Source organism: Acipenser ruthenus, chromosome 5 (assembly GCF_902713425.1).
Source record: "Acipenser ruthenus chromosome 5, fAciRut3.2 maternal haplotype, whole genome shotgun sequence".
Lineage (NCBI taxonomy): Eukaryota > Metazoa > Chordata > Actinopteri > Acipenseriformes > Acipenseridae > Acipenser > Acipenser ruthenus.
The window spans coordinates 71,016,355-71,034,004 of NC_081193.1; the positions used below are offsets into that span (position 1 = coordinate 71,016,355).

General features: G+C 37.0%; 1 protein-coding gene across 2 annotated transcripts in view; it reads left to right on the forward strand.

The window, feature by feature from the left end:
• The window catches only part of LOC117402976 (WD repeat-containing and planar cell polarity effector protein fritz homolog), a 94,260-nt gene extending 82,286 nt beyond the window's left edge, over positions 1-11,974 (forward strand). For both annotated transcript variants that reach the window (XM_059024439.1, XM_059024438.1), the window contains 4 exons: positions 2,517-2,679; positions 5,722-5,822; positions 8,726-8,754; positions 11,382-11,974. In XM_059024439.1, the coding sequence (XP_058880422.1) occupies positions 2,517-2,679; positions 5,722-5,822; positions 8,726-8,754; positions 11,382-11,432 (344 nt within the window). In that variant the 3' untranslated portion in view covers positions 11,433-11,974. The remainder of the gene's footprint in view (positions 1-2,516; positions 2,680-5,721; positions 5,823-8,725; positions 8,755-11,381) is intronic.
• Positions 11,975-17,650: the final 5,676 nt, after the last annotated feature.

Genomic DNA, 17,650 nt, shown 5'->3' on the forward strand with positions numbered 1-17,650 from the left:
TAGTAAAGTGGAAAAGCTTTATCTCCTTGCTATATGCAGAGCAATGCTTCCCATCCAGGGATTCAGAATGAGCTTCCTGAGTTATGTACATTGGCACAGGTAACTTGTGCATGTCGTCTCAAAAAGAAGCTAAGGATTGGATGGGTGTGGGGACTGAACAGCTACACCGTCCCCCAAAAAGGTGGTTCTCCAGGGCAGGCTTGAGGTATGCTCATGGGACACTTTGGAGATGATCATATTGTCAGTGCTTGTGCTGTTCCTGATTTGCCAACAAATAGTAAGGATTGTATGCCCATTCGCCTTTCATAAGAACATAAGAACATAGGAAAGTTTACAAACGAGAGGAGGCCATTCAGCCCATCTTGCTTGTTTGGTTGTTAGTAGCTTATTGATCCCAGAATCTCATCAAGCAGATTCTTGAAGGATCCCAGGGTGTCAGCTTCAACAACATTACTGGGGAGTTGGTTCCAGACCCTCACAATTCTCTGTGTAAAAAAGTGCCTCCTATTTTCTGTTCTGAATGCCCCTTTATCTAATCTCCATTTATGACCCCTGGTCCTTTTTTCTTTTTTCAAGTCAAAGAAGTCCCCCGGGTTGACATTGTCTATACCTTTTAGGATTTTGAATGTTTGAATCAGATCGCCGCGTAGTCTTCTTTGTTCAAGACTGAATAGATTCAATTCTTTTAGCCTGTCTGCATACGACATGCCTTTTAAACCCGGGATAATTCTGGTTGCTCTTCTTTGCACTCTTTCTAGAGCAGCAATATCCTTTTTGTAACGAGGTGACCAGAACTGAACACAATATTCTAGGTGAGGTCTTACTAATGCATTGTAGAGTTTTAACATTACTTCCCTTGATTTAAATTCAACACTTCTCACAATATATCCAAGCATCTTGTTAGCCTTTTTTATAGCTTCCCCACATTGTCTAGATGAAGACATTTCTGAGTCAACATAAACTCCTAGGTCTTTTTCATAGTTCCCTTCTTCAATTTCACTATCTCCCATCTGATATTTATAATGCACATTTTTACTGCCCGCATGCAATACTTTACACTTTTCTCTATTAAATTTAATTTGCCATTTGCAATTTTGAATGCTGTCTAGATCATTTTGAATGACCTTTGCTGCTTCAACAGTGTCTGCCACTCCTCCTATTTTTGTGTCGTCTGCAAATTTAACGAGTTTGCTTACTATATCAGAGTCTAAATCATTAATGTAGATTAGGAATAGCAGAGGACCTAATACTGATCCCTGTGGTACACCACTGGTTACCTCACTCCATTTTGAGGTTTCTCCTCTAATCAGTACTTTCTGTTTTCTACCTGTTAACCAATCCCTAATCCATGTGCATGCATTTCCTTGAATCCCTACTGCGTTCAGTTTGAGAATTAATCTTTTATGCGGGACTTTGTCAAAAGCTTTCTGGAAATCTAAATAAACCATGTCGTATGCTTTGCAGTTATCCATTTTCAATGTTGCATCCTCAAAAAAGTCAAGCAGGTTAGTTAGACATGATCTCCCTTTCCTAAAACCATGCTGGCTGTCTCCCAGGATATTGTTACCATATAAGTAATTTTCCATTTTGGATCTTATTATAGTTTCCATAAGTTTACATATAATAGAAGTCAGGCTTATTGGTCTGTAGTTACCTGGTTCGGTTTTGTCTCCCTTTTTGTGGATTGGTATTACATTTGCTATTTTCCAGTCTGTTGGTACAACCCCTGTGTCAAGAGACTGTTGCATGATCTTGGTTAGCGGTTTGTAAATAACTTCTTTCATTTCTTTGAGTACTATTGGGAGGATCTCATCCGGCCCAGGGGATTTGTTTATTTTAAGAGCTCCTAGTCCCTTTAACACTTCTGCCTCTGTTATGCTAAAGTTATTTAAAACTGGATAGGAACAGGTCGACATGTGGGGCATGTTGTCCATGTCCTCCTTTGTAAAAACCTGTGAAAAGTAATCATTTAATATATTTGCTATTTTTTTTTTCTTCATCTATGATTTTGCCATTTGTGTCTCTTAGACATTTAACCTCCTCTTTGAATGTTCTCTTGCTGTTATAATATTGGAAAAACATTTTGGAATTGGTTTTAGCCCCCTTAGCAATATTGATTTCTATCTCTCTCTTGGCCTTTCTAACTTCCCTTTTGACTTGTGTTTGCAGTTCCAAGTACTCTTTCTGTGTGCTTTGTTTTTGGTCCCTTTTAAACGCTCTGTAAAGTGCCTTTTTTCGCTGAATATTTTTTTTAATTGATCTATTAAACCATTTTGGCCATTTTTGTTTTTCATGGGAACCAAAATGAATCCTTTAAAATAAACAAACCTAAAATATAAATAAATAATTGAAGAGAAGCCACAGGCCTAGTTCTTTTTCTTTCTTTTTTTTAATGAGGTATTTTTATTTTTAATTAATGTAAATGTGTGTCAGCTAGGGAAATGTGGTATGCATGCAAGATTCGGTGTACTAAACTAAAAATATTAAACTGCACACTTTATTTATTTTTGGGACAGAAACGCAGGACTCCCTGGATGGAGGAGGGTCACTGAATGGAGGTGCCCATGACCAATCTCCTCAAACAGATAGATTTAAGGACACCTTGCCTCCACCTGGCTCAAGCAGCAGAAGCAGCCGCCTTTCCCGTTACACATCTACTCTGAACAGTCCCCGCTTCAGGTGGGTACTGCCAACCAGAACTCAGTCCTTCAGCATTGTAAAGGCAAGCATATACAGTAGCGTATTATGTTTGAAATTGTGTTGTGTAAGAGTACTTCAGGGCAGCCAGTGTATTCCTTGTTCAGCTCTGTTTTTCTTCCCCTTTGGACCCACTGGTAATAGTGTGCTTTTACTTTTCTAATTGCATGCCCTTTTCTATTATTATTATATGCTGCCTTTGTCCCTTGCTCCTTTAACTGCTGCATTGTAGGGAGAACTGGTTATAGTGGGAGCTTCAAAACTAAATGGGAACTGAAACCAAGTAGTGCAAGCAGGTGTTCAAATAATTGTTTCCCTGTACCCTTTCTGTGAAGGGCTTTTGGTTAGCCCTTGTAGTACAAAAAACAACACATTAAATAAGTCACCTTTTGTACCAGGAACCAAAGGCCATGACATATTAAAGTGGTCCTTGGTTGAGTCCCTATTCTTTCGTTCGAGCTCATTCAGAGAAAACCAGGCTCCAGTCCCTAGCACCTGTGTCTATAAGTAATTTGAATCTCTAATAATGAAACATTTTATATCATAGCTGTAATACGACAACGTTCTCCAAATGTTTCACGAGCTGGGAGTTGTTCCTGACCCTATGCTTACATATTGCATTTTAAAAATACAGTTGCAGTAGCACATCAGGAAAATTGAATCAAATGTGGATGTTTCTATAATGCTTGTTAAGGGGTCCATTTTAGATATACCGGAACATCATCCATACCTTATTTCATGCAGTGAAACTACATTTGCTTAAACATTAGTTTCTGTGGATTGCTTCTTAGATTTGTGTTTTATTTTTGTGTAAACAAACTGAATAAAGTGGGTTACCCCTAAAAAAAGAAAAGCCTGTAAAATAGGTCTAATCTGATTATGCTGCTGTGCTGTCAATAACCTTTGTATGCAGAGAAAGAAATATAAAAATGCAAGATTTGGGCCAGGGGCACTAAAATCAACAGGCCTGTGCTGAAAATTATGTATTGGTTTCTTAGGTACAGAATTACAACACAAATGAATGTTTGGCAAGGTTTAGGCTGATGAGTATGTGGGAGTAACGCTCCACACTTCTCTCCTGCACAATATCAACACGAGGTCTTTATGATTTTTTTTTTTTTTTAAAACAAAAACACTGTGACTAAATGGGAAAGCCAACTGTGCAGAAGCTTGATATGTCTCAGTTAAAAAAAAAATAATAATAATAAAAAAGGGAAGTGTGTAGTTTTCCCTCTAATACATTGAGCATTTAGGTGGATTTTGTATGTATTAGATAAAAATGGTCTTGTTCTTTTTATCCTTATAGGCTTTTCATGGTTGTTGACTATACAACTAGAGGCTCAGTGGCAACTACTTCTTCTAAGCCTTCAGATATATCTACAATCCTCCCAGTATCGGCCAATTTAAAAAGCCACATCCAAAGAGGATGGACAGTCTTAAGCTCTTTTAAAACACAAAATAAGAGGGTTATGGCAATTTGGCAGCCAAAAAAACAGTTTACAGCAGGTCTTCACAGAATTAGTGACAGTGTGTAAGAAAGCTGATCAAGATGCTATGGGAAAGATAATGGAGACTGAAAGAAAAACAATCCCTCAATTTTTTAACCAACGTGATCAGGTCTCAGATGAAGTTTCATTGTTTCTTATGTTGAGCCAATAAGGCTTAGCGTGATGGAGTAGGAGCATTATTCCAGCTTTATTCCAGCTTTATTTTGGCTCAGGGAAAGCCGATGAGGAGTACAATTGCTTTGTGGATTTACAGCAGCATGCAGAAAGCTGTACTGTACAGGGAGTAGAAGAGACATAAATCTGGGTAAAATCCCAACATTTTCATTAATACTTTGCATTCCCATTGCACCGCTATGGGAATGATTTGACATTTTTATTTAATAAATGATCACAGCTACCCTGTATAAATGTCACATACAGTACAGTCAAGTTAGTGTTTGCAAAGTGTTTATATTGTGAAGCATTCAGTGAAATGAACTAAGCACATGTTTACTTGCCTTTAGTTATAATGTTGTTTATTCTTTAGGTTTATTTGGCTTTACACACAGTAAGATTAAAAGATTATCCATAACCTTAAAGACTAATGTTAATGTAATTTTCAGAGTATTACATGCACTTTTTAAAAAAAAAATATATAAGATAATTTCTGGATGCTATTTACAGGTTGTGCATTAAACTCAGGTTACAGCAATCTATGTGTTGCTGTTTTTGCTAAGGTAGTATATAGAAGGTTTGTGTTCTACTCGATTTATGGATGAGGTAAAACTATAAGTAAAAAAATTCCTTCACTCAGATTAAAATGGCTTACAAGTAGGATTTAAATGGCTTTGCTGCTACATACCTGAGCCTAACATTTTGTACCTTCTGCAATATATACATGTAAAAATTCTATCTAGAGAACCAATTCTTTTGAAACTTGTTTAGGAGCTTTAACACAAATTGAGTGTCTTTAGAAGCTGTCTGTCCGAATGTCTGTATATCATGCTTACATGCAGTGATCCGCTTGTCCAATTGTGATACAACTTGCTAAGAACCTTATTGAGCTCAGGAAGTCCCAGCCTCATTCTGCAGACCAGAGAACCTGGGGCTCTGCGTGAGGCTGTAGAACATAAAGCGATACAGGTATCACACAAAAGCAATAGTTTAAACTGTCAAATCTATAGAGTGCATGCATTAACTGAATAAAAGCAACATTTTACATGCAGAGGAAGACCACAACAGCTAAAACTTCAAACTGCCCTGAATGATAAAACCCTAAACCGCATGAAGGACTAGAACCTTATGCCAAGACTTTGAGTGACTGGGCAGCTATTGAGACTCTTCGCGGGCAAAAGACCTTGCATACCTGGGTGTGTATTCTGCAAACAGAAAGCAGAAAGAAACCTGCCATCCTGTTGAAAAAGACCACACAGTCACACTTTTTTAAAAAGCTTGTGAATGAGCCAGACAGCCACTATATGATATGATGTAAACAAACAAAGAGAGTCACATGCCTGTGATGTCCCTGATTCTGTAGACCTCCTAGCCGCAGACTGACAGCCGAGGTGGGGAATGAACTTGGAATCAGTGCCTATGAAGCGGCTCTGTTGGATGACCCCTGGGCCTCGTCTCGAGCAGGTAAGAGTGACAGGCTGGAAGAACTCTAAACAGCAGGCAGCCCATAGCCTGGAGGCCAGAATGCGTCAGCGGCAAAATAGAATGAAACTTGAGACAGCACAGGTGGCCTGCTATTAATAGCCATTAATCCTGGGCTTACTATAACAAGGAGCATATCATTCCCTTTAAATGTGCTGTCTTGTAAATAAATGAATATTAATGTTTGATACTTGTTCAAAGCACAGGGGCCATGTTTAACAAAATGGGTGTACTGTAGTTATGTCAAATGCTATTAATCAAGGGTTATGTGGGTTTTTTTGGCAGTGTAGTGGAAGGTGGGAAGAAAGAAAATGGCTAACTGCATTCTGAATGTCTGGTCCCTTACACCAACACTAAAAATGGTGTCCTTTCTTTGTCAGGGACACGGTAAAATATTGAAACACTTCTGTTTACATCTGTATGGCATAGTTGTTATGTTGTTTACTGTAATGTAAACATGTTAAGCAGTGTGATATCTACTGGGCTTATACTGTAGTAAATATGTTCATATGTACAATAAAGTTGACCCTGTCTGTTATGATACAGCCTTGTGATCACTTTGAAGATGCTCTTAGACGATAAGAGACCGGTAGTGAATAATATAAAATTCACTTTTTAGAACCCATTTTATTTATGTATTTATTTTCATTAATGAATGAGCAAGCAATTTAAGAGCAACCTAGATTTAGAATGTCTCTTTTATAAGTCAGACATTAATAATGACATAAGGGCAAAAGATAATGCTGCTTCAATTATTTAAATGAGTACTGTACATATTTTGTAAACAATTTCAAGATAAATAGACAGTTGTCAGTCTTTTTTGTGAATGGATTTTTGTTGACCTATTCTAGTAAAAAAAAAAAAAAAGCTTTCCTCTGTTATTTTAGAAGAATACGATTATTTTAATAATAGTCACTGAAAGCTGCGTTAATACATTTTCATGTGAAATAGTTTTCCCTGTCCTATAATTCATCTTTAATCTTTAATATAGATGTTCTATGGTTGGGAGCTGCAGTATGCCATGCCAGCAGTGTACAATGTGTGTTGGCTGATCTATAGATATGTTTGTAATGCAACTGGCTGATCTTTCAGTTAGTATTGTGAGATCAATTGCTGCAAATTCATATTATTACAAGTCTATATTTATAAAAAATATATATTACCATATTTTGGCATTGCTGCTTTTATCATGGTTAATTTTTACTTGTCTTTACAAAAAATGTGGTCAGTTGTGGCACTATTGGATGTCCTGGGATCTTCAGTTTTTAATCGTCTTGAAAAGACCTTTCCTATATGGTCATTATTTTATTGATCAATTTTTTAATGCTCTAAATTCACACTGATACCCACAAAACATCTATCTTTGAAGTGCAGTCTAGATGCTTGTTCATTAATCTTATAAAACTTCCACCCACACCGGTTTGTTTAAAATAACCCTGTAGGCACCCAGCTAAGTACAGCCTCAAGTCATCTGTGTCATCTGATTAGGCTTAGGCTGCAGTCTAACAATGGCTTTTTCCTTTGCCATATGTTCCTTTGTCTCTTTGAAGAACAGCTAGTTAAACTGTAATTCTTCCCTCAGCAAGAGATACATTGAAGCACTGTAGAAGTCATTTGTGTTTTAGAAATATTATAACACAAATGTTAAATAATACTGTTTTTTTAAACCTTTTTTTTATATTCGCTGCTTTTGTTCCTGAACATCATTTAATATATTTGAACTTGGATTAAACTAATTTCACATGTTCCCGGTCAAACTGAACATTTTCTTATTGTAAGTACGAATTCACTTAACACCAATGTCATGTTTGTGTGAAATATTATGGAGCCACCCCTAGCCAGCTGAGTGTAAAGGGGACTACTGATCCTATGATGCATTTCGAGTTGCTACAGTGCTCATGCATCAACGCCATTTCCATGAATCACAGAAATTAGTGGCCAGCGCAAAATCATGGATTGTCCTTGTAGATAAAAGTGGAGGTGTTGAAAGCGGTGAGTAATCCACCATCATACAAGAAACAGAAAGATTTCAACATTACCGCAAACACTTTCTTCACTATTTTGAAAAAGCTGTGGATGAAAGTCATCAGTTTTTTCTGATTTGCTCAATACCCTAATGTGAGAATGCCTTGCTTTTGTAGTTTAAAAATGCTTGTGATCAGAATGGGGCATGCATATTTCAATTTGCAATCTATACGTTTTAAAAGTTCACATACTACCTTTTTTTCAATAAAAATACACATTATATTTAAATGTATAATACTTTTTTTACATTGTACAGGAATTGAAATTTGATTCCAGTGTTACTGTAACTTCAATAAACGCTGACAATGTACATTTGACTCAGAGTCCTGATAATAAGAATTACTGATAAGACCTTTTTTTATTTTTTTGCCAGTCCCTTGAAATTCGTATTAACAAGAGAGTTGACTATATACAGTATATATTTGAGTAATCGTATTTTCATTATTATTATTATTTATTTCTTAGCAGACACCCTTATCCAGGGCGACTTACAATTGTTACAAGATATCACATTATTTTTACATACAATTACCCATTTATACAGTTGGGTTTTTAATGGAGCAGTCTAGGTAAAGTTCCTTGCTCAAGGGTACAGCAGCAGTGTGCCCCACCAGGGATTGAACCCACGACCCTCTGGTCAAGAGTCCAGAGCCCTAACCACTACTCCACACTGCTGCCCTGAGTAATCTTATTTTCATAAAGCAAGATGCATTTCTGTTCTCATTGCATGTAAAACACCACCAGATGATTTTTATCGCCCGTTTTTCCGTAATTTCAATAACTGCATAATGCTACATGTAATAATTGTGCATGACGTAAACAATAGCTACATGGTCAAGGTTTTTTGTCTTTCTTTTCAGGAAACCACCTTGACGATAATAACGGACAGGTAATAAAAATCTTTTTTTAATGTTTTTTTTTATTTTTATTGCGGTTACTCCTATACAATTACAATCATTGTATTTTATTATTATTATTATTATTATTATTATTATTATTATTATTGAAAAAATGTATCAATTCAAAATAATATAAATCATAATAATCATATATTTTGAAATTAACTTTTTTTGTTTCGCAAAAGAACACTTTAAAGAGTAAGTAGCGAGGTTCCAAAAAATATAGCATCATACGTCCCCATGTGTTGCTACAACTGTTTAAAAAATGTACCTGTATTTTTTCTTTTCATTGTTAACATCCTGTCAACTTTTTATAGTCTGTTTTAAAGCTCTTTTCAAAATGTCCACTCTAGTGCAGTGGGTTTGAGATATGTCTGCTAAATCACTGCAGGAAGCAAGAAAACAAACAAACAAACAAACAAACAAACAAACAAAAACATGCCAACAAGTGGTCTGGCTTTTCTGTTCAGCACCACATCACAAACTGTTATTGCTGTATTACCTGTTTGACAATGTGGGCAATAATCCTTACACTATCAGTGCACTAAAGGTGTCAGGATATTAACAATAAAAAGAAAAATGACAGGAACGTTATTTAAACAGTTGTAGCAACACGTGAGGAAGTGTAACACTATATTTTTCGGTACCCCGCTACTTACTCCTGAAGTTACCAAACCCTTCTGATGCCTGCTAAGCAACTCCAGCACACTAAGATACAATAAAATAGTTTGTTTAAAACTGGAACATCTTTGTACACTTAATGTAAAACCTTTCTTGCTTCTGTTTAAAAAATGAAATGAGTATTTGTATTTTTGTATTTGTTTGTTTTTTAACACTAGAAAGACCGGAGATATACTCATACCTAGAAGCCCCGCAGCAGTCTTTCTGACGGCTGTATTCAAAACACTGTGAATAGTAAACGAAAGGAGGAACAGTCGGATGTAATTAGTTTTTTGTTTTTTTTTATTGAGTACATCACATAAACATCTGAACAGCCAAAGTATTTTATATATATATATATATATATATATATATATATATATATATATATATGTGTATGTTTTACAAATTGAACAATAAAATGTACATAAATAAACATTATTATTATTATTTATTTCTTAGCAGACGCCCTTATCCAGGGCGACTTACAATTGTTACAAGATATCACATTATTTATTTTTTTTTTACATACAATTACCCATTTATACAGTTGGGTTTTTACTGGAGCAATCTAGGTAAAGTACCTTGCTCAAGGGTACAGCAGCAGTGTCCCCTACCAGGGATTGAACCCACGACCCTCCGGTCAAGAGTCCAGAGCTCTAACCACTACTCCACACTGCTGCCCATAAACATCTGAACAGACATCGGTTTACAACATACATATTTATAAAACTGAAATGATAGCAGTACATTTTTAATAGCAATCGGTTTATTATCAGATGAGCAAAAGCAACTGAACAACATAGCTAAATAAACTTAAAAGAAAACATTTTACAGAAGAGCACAGCACAAGAAGTTATAAAAAAAAAGTAATTTATTTTTCTTTTTTTTCGACAAAAGGGTATTCCTTTACCTTGAGCCTAAGGCTGTTCACAATCAACACAGATAATGTGCTTCTCCACGCCACCTTCCTGCATAGGGCAAAGCTTTCCGAAGTTTTATTTTTATTGCATTTGCCAACTTGGCATTGGCGTCTCTTGCAGCTCGTAGCAGGGTTGCCAGCTTCAGCTGTGGGTACATGCTTGGCAGTCTCCCTCTATTCCAAATGCTTCTTGTGAAGTTCCTGTGCTAAAATATATTCTCTCCTTGGTAAATTCTTCTCCGTGCATTTGTTGTAAAGTACCCAGGAGCTGATAGCTGCTAGGTCTAATACATTGTAAAACACCTGAAAAAGCCACCGTCGGGAGCCAGCTTTCACGGAATACTTCCATGCCATCTGATCCAAAATATCAACTCCATATTTTGTTGCATTGTAAAACTCCATGGTCTCTGGTATTTATTTTCACTAGTCCCGATGCTAACTGACTGACCAAAATAGCACACCTGTAAAGGCATTCACTCAGGCAGAGAGTAGAGATTAATCTAATTACAGCTAAGCACATTGCAGACTGGTTATTAAAAATAAAAAAAGTTGAATACTCTTCTGTATAATCAAAATACAATTGTTTTCTGTGTGGCCGTCAATGTGACTGCTCCCGGGGCTTTTAGGTATAATGTAATATAGCTCCTTTATTTTTGCACTCCCGCGTTTCATGCTTGTGAGAATATTTAATACATATGGACAGAAAGGTACACGAACGCACAGCCCCATATGTGTTACACGACTGGAGAAAATTACATTTTAAAACCAAATGTGAGAAAGCTAGCCTAGAACCACAGCATCCTACCAGACTCTAGCAAGAGATGATGCGTCCTTACCTTTAAGAACACTAAACAAACAAACAGCCGTTTTTAAAGAAAACAGTGTTTCTGGGTGATTTGGGCCCAATCGTCATTTCCTGAATACACTCCCATATTGTTGGTGTTGGTATGTAACCCTAATTTATGTGTTTGAACATCAGGGCTGCTGTTTGATGTTAATATGATCTATTTCAAGCTTGTTTTCTTTTTATTTTAGGAAATTGAAGAAACCGGATCTCTCAAAGTTGTTCATTTTGGTTTAGTATAAGCAGTCCTTGGATTTCTCAAACGTGAACAAAATATTTTGTTGTTTTATCAGCCTCTGTTTTAGGTGTGTTTTATATATTTTTTGTTTTTCTTTACAGTTACATTTATTCAACTACTTTGTCTTAAAATTATTTTTAACACAGAAATAATTTCAACTGAAACTAAACAACTATCAGCTTTCTTCTAAAAAGGACAGTGAGCATTTCTAACCCGTTTGTATTAGGATTTGTACAATAACCATTTATCAATTAATAAGGGTTGTTTTTTTTTTATACAGTAAAGCAATGTTAATAATAGGCCAACATACTTGAATCCTTGTGACTCAACAACTGAGACATTGTGCAAAGATATGGAAACGAACCCCTTAAAGGTGTACTTCACCTATAGTAGTAACAGAATAGACAGAATATATAGTAGCATTTCTTTCTGTTTTTTTATACTTAATATATATGTTTTGTACCTGTACAATTTGAGCAGAATAATTATTCCATGTTCTATGTGTGCTTATCTAATGTACAATAAAATGCTTTAATGAACAATTAATTAATGCTGTTTTTCACACCGTCTTTAACTAAAACCAAAATATTTGTTCTCAATGTATGTGTTTCTGTGAATCTCTATCTGTCTGGATGCTCTTGAAAATGAGAAGATTTGTCCAAAGAAATTGTAAGTCCAAGCAATTAAGCAGTATTTATTTGGATTAAATTAATCTTTTAGCGTAGCATTTCCCTTGTGGTTATCGGAACACCAGCACTCTTGTGAGTTTAGACACATACATTTTTAGATTTTATTAAAACTGACCACAATTAAAAATATGTGTTTGTTGACAAGGTTGATTGAAGAAAAATCTTCCACACATTATTTTCAAAGAAGTAAAAGCAAATACTGTTTAAAAAAAAAAATGCTTTGCCAAGAAATAAAATAGGTGCTGCTAAAAATAATAAAATGAAGTTGAAAAGATGGGTTCTATTTATTCATTAGAACCTATGCAGGCATTTAAAAATGTAACCATTGGAGATGTGTTCCTGAACTGTAGCCATGCTTCTGTCAGAGCTGTTGATGGTCTGTATTGGGGATTAAGCTGACAGCAGCCAGTGATCCATAATCCTTAACTATATCGTAATCTATTTACTTTGCATTCTAAGAGGATTTTCATATAAAAAATATACAAGAAGTGAGGCTGAAAATGTACATAAGATCAGAAAGCTCTGTTTTCTGAAGTCTGCTGGCTCTTTTATTAAAATCTGTTTGTCATACTTGGAGTTGTATTCGGGGAAAGGTACGGTATAGATTATAGATTTAGCTGCTACTGGGTGTACAGGTTTTTTTTTTCTTTTTTTATCTGTGCTGATATGTTCACCATTTCTGTCAACCAGTCAGTCCTTTGGCTAGTAAGCAGGGTGTACAAGTGTTTGGTTGTCATCACTTTAATAGTATAACCAACTGCAACTGTTTAGAAACTGCTGTTTCATTAGGACTTGGATTCACTTTATGGCACAGGTTCTGGTTGAAATGTGGTTGCTTTCCTTATACACACATTTTTGTTACACATTTTTCTATATTTTAAACCATTTAAAGTGTGCAGTTAAGCACTTCAAACTTTATGTGCATCCCATTTGTACTAGCACAGATTATATCACTGCTCCGGGCACATGAGAACCTTCTCTCACTGTGGGCAGTACATCTTCTTGGGGTGATAAACTGGGTGGCGGACCTCCTCTCAAGGGGAGTTCCCAGCGCCTCTGAAGTGGTGAGCCTCATTTGGGAGAGATTTGGGAGAGCTGTTATATCTCTTTGCCTCCCAGGAATTGACTCACTGTCCCCTCAGGTTCTCCATAAACGGAGCCGGGGACCCGCTGGCGATAGATACCTTTGCACACCAGTGGCCGTATTTTGGAAAGGAGCTTGACGCTCAATGCAGGCTTAACGTGGTGCTTGATGGACTCATGAAGCCTCCATTTGAGCTCTTGAATTAGCTGAGCATTTGTATCGCTCATAGCGGCTTGCTTTCTTGCAATCACCTCCACAAAGCGGGTGAGTGAGATGCAGGTATTTTCAATTGCGAAAGCATGCTTATGTTTCGCAGAAGCCAGGACAAAGGTTAATGGCCGTACCAATCCTGCTTTTTTACCGAAGACTATCTTGGCATTTAATGTCAACCAGTCTGTGGAATTGGAGGCTTTCAATCCACCTCCTTTCCAGTCTGACAGAGAGCGTCAGTTTCACAAGTGCTGTCCAGTCTGGGCCTGTGGCAGGCTGCCCCGCCCCTGTGCGTTTGTATTTTATGTTGTATGTGGGATGTTTATATGTATGTGTGTAGTGGTGCACGAAGTGTGGGTTATGTAGCACAGGTGATCTAAAATGTGTATTTGTATTTAGGCATGGGGATTGCACAATCACTTCACGTGCAGATTAAAGTGGGTATTAGTATGGGGGGCACGGGGAGTGCACAGTTAGTTGATTGATTAGCAATCGAGTCTCGGCACAGCTGCATAAGAGTTTCACGCACATAGGGTGTGTTTGCAGTGGAGAACAGGAGAGAGAGATAAGGAGAAATTAAGAATAAATAATAACAATTGCTACTCGTGCTGAAACAGTTCAGCACGATACTTGTTTGAGGTTTGTCCACTGTTTTGTCTGTCTATTTATTTTGGCCAACATGTTGTTTGTTTTGTGTATAAGTGTTTTGTTTTGTTTAAATCTTTTATTTTTGCAATAAACCTCTGCAACAGCGCATTCACTCAACATTCTGTGGCCATATCCTTCCTGGTCTGAAGCCAGCCTGTTCACCGGGCCCTAGAGTATTATGTTGACAGGATGAAGTTGGAGGCAGTACGAACAATTTTCTGTCTGCTATCTTGCCAAGTCCCATGATCAAGCCCTGTCTAAGCAGAGGCTGTCCAAATTCAGGACTGCCTACCCGCAAACCAACTTGCCCCCTCCAGAAAAGCTCAATGCCCATTCCACTAGGGGCATGGCAACTTCGTGGGCTTTATTCCAGGGTGCATCTCTCAAGGACATTTACTAGGTTCTAGACTTAATGTCGTGGATCCTCAAAACCCTGGTTTTGGAACTAGTGTGTTAAGAGTGGCTTCTCAGTCGACCCTTCCAACACAGACATAGAAGTGAGTTTCTCCCTCGATTTTTTAGCCCTAGCTACTTGTTACTGGGGTTCTGAATGGTAACGCATAAGGTAATCTCAGCTTAGCCTCGTAGCATTCCGGTTATGCAGAAATCTTGTCCTTGCGATGGCGGTATACTGACCCATTCAGTAATGGTTACATTTCGTATTTGAAAGAGAATGTTAGGTTATTATCATAACCCTGGTTCCCTGAAATAGAAATGTAATCATTAACCTTCAAGGTCGCTGCATCCATGATTGCAGCAGGCTTGAAGGAAAAATGACGCTGAGATCTGTGCGCTGTCCTTTATACCCTCGGAGACGGGCATGACTGCGCCATAGTCTCAGCTGAGCAGCTTTGTTATATCTTATTCAGGTTTTGGGTCTTTAGGAGGTAAATACTCATTCGGTAATAGTTACATTTATATTTCAGGGAACCAGGGTTATGATAATAATCTAACGTTATTTTTCCAAAGAGTCTTAAAATAATTTGTTAAACAAATAATGTTGTTGAGATGTAATGTTGGTTAAGCTGTCAAATTAAAGCACTCTTTACTATAAATAACTAAAGTGTAAACTCCCAAAGGAATTTCATTGCTTTAAACCTGTGCACCTTTTTATATACCTGCTGGGTATCCACTAAGAAACCAATAAATATTTGTTCCAGTGCCCAACTCTTTCTGGTCAGGGATACAAGGTGCAGCCTAAAACAAATTCAGTAGTCAAGTTTAGGAGAAAACTAAAAGGGGTATGGTCCTAAATAGGGCCTGTCATAATCTACTTACACTTTTTTTCAGAAGTCTGTTTACCTTTTAATCCAATGGTAAAATAAATGTGGGGACCCCCTTGTTTTAATGGTGTCCCTACATGGCTAAGCTAATCTGGTAAAAGCTCAGCCACATAGTGTGCAGGGTGAGTCATACAGCGTAGGTTTGCGTCCTGCTTGTGCAAAGGGGATTATAGTTATTATTACTATTTAAGTGATAATGCCCTCTAGATGAAGGCTCCACCATGTGGTAGTTGAACTTGACTTTTGTTAGTGCTGGCTTTGTCCTCCAGGGGGCGGTAGATTGCTACATGACCGCTCTCGAATTCCTGGTGTGAAAGAGGAAGCTGACTCAGTCGTGGGATCGGCACTGTGGGGAATTGCTGCCCCAAATTGGGGAAAAAATCGGTGGTAAAATAATTGGGCACACTTAATAAAAAATACATTAATAAAACATTTTTAAAAATACCTGCTTTCTGATAACACAGAGGCACAGAAAGTTAATAACTTGAAGAATGTGGTAAACAGACACCAAAGAATTTCATTTTAAGAATTCCACAGAAGAATCTCACCTCAACTATCTGGCATAGTTTGTATTCTATTAACTTTACTGTAAGACCGTGAAACAGTACAAGAAAAACATGAAATAAGAGTAAGTATGTGTAATTAAGGCACCGTTTACACAGCATATACTGTGTGTGTGTGTGTGTGTGTGTATATATATATATATATATATATATATATATATATATATATATATATATATATATATATATATATAATTTAATTTTGTACCCATTTGTTAGCCTATTGTTTGGGTTCTGTATAAGTCTCTCTTGTTTCTGCTTCAATCGTTTCCAGCACCATTTGCTTCTGAAAAGACTCCCCAAGACTGGTTTTCTGGAATCAGGTGGAGCAATTATAAAAGCTGCAAGTAACTCATATGTTTTGTATATTATGTTTTAAATTGTTGTTTTTTAATAGTTTTGTTTGGTTTGTGTCTATTTATGTATTCAAGATTTTCTCTTGAAGTCACAACATAATTTATATTGTTGTTAAAAGTATGGCTGTAAAAAAGGTATTTAATAATTCAGCTATGATAGAGAAAGTATCCTGTGGCCTGTTGTCTAACATTTCTGCTATCAAAATCTACATTTCTTTCATATACTTCAGTGTTTGCAAATTCGGTATTGTTGCTAAGGTATGTGTCATGTGAATTGCCAACTCCATCATAAAAGGGCCTATTGTTGATGTCACAACCCAGGGGCTATAAAGGGTTGGCGAAGACAGTTTTAATCAACAACTACAATGCCATGAACACTGTGTGCTGTTTTCCTGAGGGCGGAAGAGGGTACAATATGGAGTCATGAGACAGGCAGACAGAAGGTGGAAGAAAAAGGATTGAAGAGATGAGAGAGAGGATCCCAATGGTGAGAGGGGGAGCAATAGATGGGGAAAGTCCTGATGGTGTTGGTAAAACACAAAGAACAAGAATGTGGCACCAGACACAACGAGGATGACCAGAACAGTAATGGTCCCTTATACAGTCGCCGACAAAAGTATTGGCACCTTACACTTATTATACCATAGTTCAAGGTAACTTAAATTTAGAAAACTTTAACCACTTTTTAATAAACAAAATGCAAAATACACAATTTGTAGTAATTTAACAAATAATCTATCAAAAAACAACTTTTCATGTAAAGTACATTCATGACAAAAGTATTGGCACCTCTGCTTTAGTATTTCGTGTGTGGTTCTTTTGCTTTTATTATAGCTTTCAGGCGTTTATGATAATTCTTAACCAGTATGTTACATCTTGTTGGTGAAATTTGGGACCATTCTGCCTTGCATATTTCCTTCTGCTCAGACAGATTGGATACACAATGCTTGGCTACAGCTTTTTTCCCCAATCAGTCCAGACCATTTCCAGGATTAAGATCTGGTGATTGCGAAGGCCATTCCAGTTGACCTAGCTGTATGCTTTTGGTCGTTGTAGTGTTGGAAGAGAACCTGTCGGTCAATCAGCCTGGTGGTGTTATTTGTAGAATGTTTTGATACATGGCTGCATTCATTCAATCTTCAATCACACGAAGTCCTTGAATTGCTAAAACACCCCCGTGAACCACGCCCATGTTTAACGGTAGGTACAAGGGTTTCTTCTTTGAAGGCTTTCCTTTTTTTCTCCAACCATACTGTGGTCCATTTCTGGGGAAAAGTTATTTTTTCATCTTATATAACTTTATTGAAGATTGCTTCAGATTCCTGTTCAAATTTGAGACGGTTTGTTTTATGAATTCTTTAAAAGTGGTTTGCAGCAATGTCTACTGGG